The sequence below is a fragment of the Amphibalanus amphitrite genome, unplaced genomic scaffold (assembly GCF_019059575.1).
Source record: "Amphibalanus amphitrite isolate SeventyFive unplaced genomic scaffold, NRLGWU_Aamphi_draft 000359F_arrow, whole genome shotgun sequence".
Taxonomy (NCBI): domain Eukaryota; kingdom Metazoa; phylum Arthropoda; class Thecostraca; order Balanomorpha; family Balanidae; genus Amphibalanus; species Amphibalanus amphitrite.
In genome coordinates, this window is record NW_024881853.1 from 106,038 (window position 1) to 113,261 (window position 7,224).

Sequence of the window (7,224 nt, forward strand, 5' to 3'; positions counted from 1 at the left end):
ATTGGCAATGTAAAGCATTAAAAGAAAATATTTGCACAGTAACATTGAAACTGATCTATGTACCTGCCGTTTTCACACTACTTACTTCGTGAAAAAGATAATGGGATGACTCCATCCAACCCCAATCGCCCTGTTATTAATGCGATGGATACCTACAGTAGGTGTATACCTGTTAATATCCATAGCATCATATCCATTTTTACCATTCCGTATATCGAAATATGATAGTCGTTTATTTGATCACTTATGACCGTGAGCAAAGACTTACTTAGATCTACAAAACGTGGGCCATAGACAATGGGGTATATGTATTTTTCGAATAACGAAACAAGTATTTTCATGCTCCCAACATGCAAATCATGCAACATCTTGAAGCAATATTATATAATAATTGGTGCAATAATACAATAAACTCTGAAAATTAACAACAAAGCAATATCAATAAATACTCAAGCGAAGCAAATAACATGCACATTTACATGATACAGAAGACAGATGCAAGTCACAGCACAAATAACTTACCCGTCACCAATCAATCGACTGAGATCTGACCCTGAGCCATTCCATCTCCACCATATTCCAGTGTATCACTTATCGGCTTCGGTTGTTTCGGGAGGCTCAATAGGCGACGTCGCCGCACCACAGATGGCGCCACCGGTGCCAGCGCGGCGGCCGGCTCCGGACGCAGTCGCATCAGCAGCAAACACGTCATCAGATCCTCCGGCAGGAGCAGCGGCAGCAGCTGCAGCGGCAGTGACAGCGGCAGCGGCAGGCTCCGTCTGCACGCCGTGCACGGGACACACCGCACAGCAGTGCGAGCATGAGTACGAGCCGCCGCGACAGGCGCGGCACCCGGGCCCGGCCGGCGGCGGCGCTGGGACGCTGGTGTTGTTGTTGAGGTCGACGGTGGAGTAGGAGAGTCGCTTCATCTCCAGCAGGTGGACGTCCTGGTGGGTGCGCCGCCAGTCCTGCCACACCCGGCAGTGGTACCTGCGGTACGGCATGGTTTAGTACACGGCGGGGAAGTCGGTGGGGACGGGGGAGTCAGTTAGTAGTCCGGCAGGGACCGGACGGCGTATGCATGAGAGGGAAGAAAAATTCGAGACCACCCACACCCGAGTATAGTCGAACGGGGAACTAAATTCGTTACTCAGCTTCTCTCCTGGCATATACGATAAATGCTTGTCAGAATTACCCAATTGCCTCGTTAGCCTATCGCTTAAAATATTCATGAAATATAAAGGACAAGTCACAGCATCCACAACAACATCCGTCAAGCCACAATACTCCCAGCAACCACCCCTACCACTGTCCTTTTCCGACAGTACCGAGGCCAGTGCGACCTACACTGATACACCTTCCTGACACACAGTCCCGTCACCCACCTGCATGTGACCACTAGCCAGACGCAGTAGATGGACGAGATGAGCAGTCCCAGCACCACCAGGCCGGTCGCCTCCCACTGGGTCTTGTACGACAGGTAGTGTGACGCCCCTGCGGCAAACGCGCACACCGCTGTCGGAGCAGCTGGCTCGTGACGTCACACGGCGGCGCGCAGGTGACGTCATATAGGGCGGATGTTGGCAAATGGTAGTGGTTAGATTACAGATAGGTAGAGCCAGCACTAATTACGTCAATGGAGCAACAGCCTGCGGTTATTACTCAGAAAAAGTGGCAACCGACACCAATCACGTCCTTTAACCGTTTTCTGCAACCCTCATCAAGGGCCGAACGATAGTGCACACGTAGATCCAACTCAATCAAATGAACCCACTGAGGAGCAATCAGCCACAAAAACAAAACACATAAAGCAGCAGAAAAGCGGAATCGCTCATCCACTCACGAGGGAGGAGTTAAAATTCACGAGACAGGTGCGTCTCCCCACAGGGCAAGGGTAGGTTATTGGTTATTCAATGTTCAGTGTTGACCCACCAAATGAAGTATATCGTGCCCACCACCCACCACCCACCCATTAGGCAGAGGTAGGCCGCGATCACAGCCAGGGCCGTCAGCAGAAAGAAGCAGATGACGTCGCCCACCAGATTACGTGCATCCTCCGGGTTAGAAGGGTTCAGGAGCCACTGTAACGTGCGTGCCGCCGTCCAGTAACGCGCCGCGTGCCGACAAATATACAGACAGATACACGCCGAGGGGTCGACAACGACAACCACACACAAACAGAGGCCAAGGGGCATGCTTCTCGGCGGAGGAGCAAATTACACTATGTGCAGTGTGCACGGTGTAGGTAGGTGTACGAGTTAGGTAGGGGAATCATATGCACAGTGGTGAATAGTTAAGGTTCTATGAGGAAATGTGTGGTGCTGGAAAAAGCATGAGCTAGAGCACACATGACTGTAATTGGACAATGAAAACGGTTCCGGATTACCGTACATGCAAGGACACATGAACAATGAACGTCATGGCTACGAACATGGTTACGTGCATATTTACAAGAATAAGATTGGCACAGCTGGGAAACTCTCTCCTCAAACAGCATGCTCCAAAGACCTCCTTAAACCACATGCCAGCGTGCCGTTCATAGAAAGATCACAAAATAGCACTTTTTCCCACCCACCAAGACCGAGCACTGAAAGATGGGACTGAACATCCCAGGAAGAGAGAGCACCCAGCGGCGGACACCCCGGCTGTCCTGCGAGGCACCCACCTCCAGCAGCGGCTTGGGCCGCCGCTCGGTGACGTATTTGTACATGCAGATCTCGCAGGAGTCCTTGTTGGCGGCCGACAGCCACTTCTCGATACAGGAGACGTGAACGAGCCCCACCGAGCCAGCGCAGCGGCACGGAGAGATCAGCTGCTCACGACTCTCACCTAGGGGACATGGGAGGAAAAATCAATCAAAGGGGCTGAAACACTGGGAACGGAACATCCGGGGGAAAGCAGTGGGGAGCGGGTTAAACCCAGAGATCACAAGACACTGACGGCGGACGATGACGGGCCTGGCTCCAGTTGGCACGAGAGCTAAATGATGCTAGCTATCGAGGAGATCTGTAATCTGTATCTTCATGACATCAAATTACAAGAACCGTGAACACAAATGAAAGTCCCGAGAGGACTCCGGCACATTCGAATTCAAGCACCTCAACAACTCCGACTTCGCCACACCGCAACCCAATGCCGACCGCCATTTCACGACTGCAAGTCTCCTCAAGACGCCACCTTTGGTGATCCTCCTCGAGCCACTACATCTGCCCCTCCTCCCTATAAAACGCCATCGCAGCCTGGCCACGAAGCCCAGTCGAACCTTCGTGGCAGATGCGGCAGAAGGGTCCGATGCTGCTCAGCGGCGAGGCGAAGGAAGTGTGTGATGCCACCGACTGGAGCGCCACTCGAATGCCGGAACTAACCGACGGACGAGGCACGGGCGCCTGCAGGGACACGGGACCGGACGGTGGTCAGTGGGGGAACAACCCATAGTTGAAATGGGAACTATGCGAGATAGAATTGAAGTTCATTGTGTATAATCATTGCATGGCCTATCGTGCCATGACAACGTTCTAAAAGCTATGTTGAAGAGATGAGACAAGTGCCATCAATATTTGCTATGGCCTTAATAATTTCGGCTACATAAAAACCGAATGACACGTTGACAAAAAATCTTATCGCAAACGGGTATGAAACCTCTGCGACATACACATACGTATAGAGCAAGGTTAGAACAAATCCCACAAATAAAACCGTAAGTGTGCAACGCAAATTTCAGAAAGCACTCCCGTCCCCGAGGCATGTGATGACATAGGGCTCTTACCTGTCCCGCGGTGGGGTCGGAGCTGGCGGCCGCAGCAGCCGGACACGGTCGCTCCCGCGCAACCGCCGCGGTGGACACCTCCTCTGGGCTCGCTCGGGGGCGCCTCATATCGGGCAGAGAGAGCACGTGGCACGCCTGGGCGGAGGCCGCTGCACAGCATGGGCTGCGCTCACCGGTCGCCGCCCGACCCGGCGGCAGCGGCGGGCGCCCGGTGACGGCACCGGCGTCCACGGCAGTGCGCGTGGTGGGTCGTGTCGGCGGCAGACCGGACGGCCCCGGCCGCTCAGACTCCAGCTGCAGGCTATCGCTGGCCGGCGCGGTGCGATCGGCACTCTCAGACGGTCGGTCGGGGGTCAGACAGACACACACGCCTCCCTCCTCCACCGCTCTAGGGTGGGTGGATAGCACTATGGTGCCAGGAGGACAGGGGTCACCGACAGAGGGCGACTGGGGGCCATGGTCGGTGGTGGGCTCCAACTGACCGGCCTGGACAGACGAGGCTGACCCAGGGTGGACAGACGCGTGGCTGGCAGTACCAGCCAGGTCAGTGGTGTGGCTGACATTCTCAATGTGGGTGGAGGCATGGCTGCCTGTCTCAGCTGGAACAGAAGTGTGGCTGGTTGTCCCAGTAGATGCATTGCCAACTTCATTCAGTGTCTCAGCTGCAGACTGGCCAGATGTTCCATCGATTTGCTGTAGGCTGGGATCTGATGATTCCATGGCCACACAGTTTCCATTAGACTGTGGTGGACAGATATCCATGCTTGTGGATGTTGATGAGCTTACAACTTCTGACAGTGGCTGAACCTGCTCATTTTTGGAGGTTTTGGAGCCCTGATCTGGTTCAGAGCTCTCCATTTCTGCCTGCAATGTAAACTTTGATTGTTATTCTATGAGAAATATCCCCAGAAACTTATGGATAGGGTGAAGACTGGGATATTGACAAATAATCAAAAGAATCAAAACAAAAATTAACACTTAATCTTTGCGTGGTAACAGAACAGTTACACAACATTTGGTCATGCTGTCACCATTATCATGAGCCCACAACCACACTCAGCTGTCACCAACCAGTCACAATAGCCACAATTGCAATCAGAAGGGTGTCACTGACTCACTGGACTGGTGGGTCCACGTATAACCCGCGCCCTGCTGGGGGGGGGTGTTTGAACACCCCCCCCCCCTGTGGTTTTTCGCGAATATCTCAAAAACGGCGGCGCGGAGCGCCGCCGTTTTTGGTACACCTTATCATACATCAATTCTACACATGTTGTGAAAATTTCAGACCAAGGTCATTCAAGGTCAGGTCACCAGGTCACTCGAAGTGACCTCACCTCATAAAAAGTTTCAATGTCTGTCATAGCTACACCAAGTGACCGATCGCTTTGAAACTTTCAGCGATTGCTAAGAGCATTAGCATGTACAAAATGTATATCTCAGAATTTTGATATCGATGACCTAAGGTCAGGTCAATTTTGCGACCTCACCATTATAAGTCAATGGGAGAAAATTGAAATGCGCCTATTTTGGACGAAAGACATTATAAACACTCCCAAACACTGAATTACAAGTGGTTTAGACACACTGAACATGAAAATGGTGTCTGTGACCCCTGTTTATGCCCTGAGGTCATCTTAGGTCACGAATGGTATCTAACAGTTTTTCGCAAATAACTTTTGATAGAGGCATGCTAGAGCGATGAAAACGCCTTAGATGTGTTCAGCTCGACGATACGGATCGACTGATATGCAACATGACCCTTTCCGGTCAGGTCATGACCTTGACCTGAGGTCAAATTTTCAAGTTGACCTTTTAAGGTCAAATTATAGTTCGTTCGATGCGTCTTGACGAGAGGAACACGATGCCGGTAAAAGTAAGCTCGTACAATGCTTGGGTCAAAAGTTATTGCAGAAAAACTGTTTCCGAAAAAATAGGCTATTTTTGCAGTTTTTGCCCCCTGCAGGCAAAACCGTTGACGTTAGGTCAAATCTGAGAGAATTACTCAGAAAGGGCGTTAATAGGGCTATCGAATGCGCTTTTCCGCGGCGCTGTAGCTCTATTGGTTCCCGAGTTATGCGTTGGCTTCTTGGAAATTTTCGACATTCGACCTGGAAATCGGCGAAAATTTGCCTTCAATGACCTCTGGTGACCTGACCTTTGACCTGACCAAAAAATTGACCGAAGTGATTTCCTCATTATTTTTGACGCTCTTTCGAACGCCGCCTTCCGCGTATCGCTACGTGGCCCAGGAGCCGAGTTAGAAGGGGGGGTGTTCAAACACCCCCCCCCCCAGCAGGGCGTGGAAATCCAGGACCCCCAGCCGGGCGCGGGTTAAGGGCCTTGAGTTCAAGGAGGCATTGCAATGGTTATATTAAAATTGCCTTCACTTGATTGCAATGTCACTCTCCTCTCACTCTCACAGCAACAGCATTTAACAGATCAAAATGTTATCACTTTCATCCTTGTCCTGCATATGCAAACAAAATTACTGAGTTGAAAAATAACGTGTTTAGCTCAAGACACACATAACAATAAATGAAATAGAAAACAATGTAGAAATACCAAAGATTTTTGGTGGAAATCAAATCAAAATAAATTATTTAGAAACCTGAACCACAGCAGCACCATTCAACTGCCTTTCCCTTGTTTATTTTCACGGTCATATCACTTTAAAATGGTTTAGCCAGCTCAAGTAAGAAGGCACCTATGAAATAAAAATACGACACGGTTACATGCAATCCCGAAAATCACCAAAATGCACGATAAATGCCCTGAACCCTCAAAATTACCGCGGAAAAAGAAACCAAATGCGCAACGTACGTCACAAGCAACCCATAAATGTAGATGCTTACAATAAAAATACCCTTGAAATTATAAAACATTTAACAATAAAATCTGCAACAGGAAACCTTTCTGGGATACTAAAATTGGAGAAAATAACCATTTCTTAATTCAATGAAGAACAATAAATGAAAAAAACAGAGTATGAGGATAAATCAACTCAGGATCATGACAGATGTCGCTAGAGAGCTGAAACATTCATTGCAGATGGCGCTACTTGCTACTAATGCCAACGCGAGGGGTGCACTCCGTTCCGTCGGAAATCCTTCTCCCCCACGCCGCATCCCCCAATCCGGGCTGGACAGGCACATTTATATCATGCGGGCTGCTCCCTTGGAGCAGCGCCGCTGCTCCCGATGAAGTGCACCCCGTAACCGGGTACAGGGAGTGCTTGGGGGGCTGCTCGCCGGTCGGCCTGTCCATTCGGACGGGCTCAGTCCCGGGGGCCGGCGACTCCCTAGGGTGTCTGCCCAGACCAACGTCTCCCCCTAATTCGGAATTCTTATCGTCCTTCCGGCTCTGAAATTGTCTTGTCTGACCGAAAGGGTCTGACCCAACAAAACAAACAAACAAACAAAGGTGCAGCAGCTACACGCATTGCACCGGCCGTCGTTCCA

General features: G+C 50.7%; 1 protein-coding gene across 4 annotated transcripts; it reads right to left on the reverse strand.

Moving 5' to 3' along the window:
- Positions 1–214: 214 nt before the first annotated feature.
- Positions 215–6,594, reverse strand: LOC122389475 (E3 ubiquitin-protein ligase MARCHF7-like). 4 transcript variants are annotated; one of them, XM_043381582.1, is made up of 7 exons: positions 6,518–6,546; positions 3,767–4,630; positions 3,263–3,386; positions 2,666–2,829; positions 1,970–2,081; positions 1,386–1,494; positions 215–990 (listed from the first exon to the last, which is right to left on the reverse strand). In XM_043381582.1, exons 2-7 carry the CDS (start codon positions 4,622–4,624, stop codon positions 588–590), a joined length of 1,770 nt encoding a protein of 589 aa, XP_043237517.1. In that variant the 5' UTR covers positions 4,625–4,630; positions 6,518–6,546; the 3' UTR covers positions 215–587. The 4 variants fall into 4 exon arrangements, with proteins under 4 accessions (XP_043237517.1, XP_043237518.1, XP_043237515.1 ...); XM_043381583.1 differs by lacking the exon at positions 6,518–6,546 and adding an exon at positions 6,556–6,594 and having other exon boundaries at positions 217–990; XM_043381580.1 differs by lacking the exon at positions 6,518–6,546 and adding an exon at positions 6,556–6,576 and having other exon boundaries at positions 272–990; positions 1,386–1,515.
- Between the last annotated feature and the right edge of the window lie 630 nt (positions 6,595–7,224).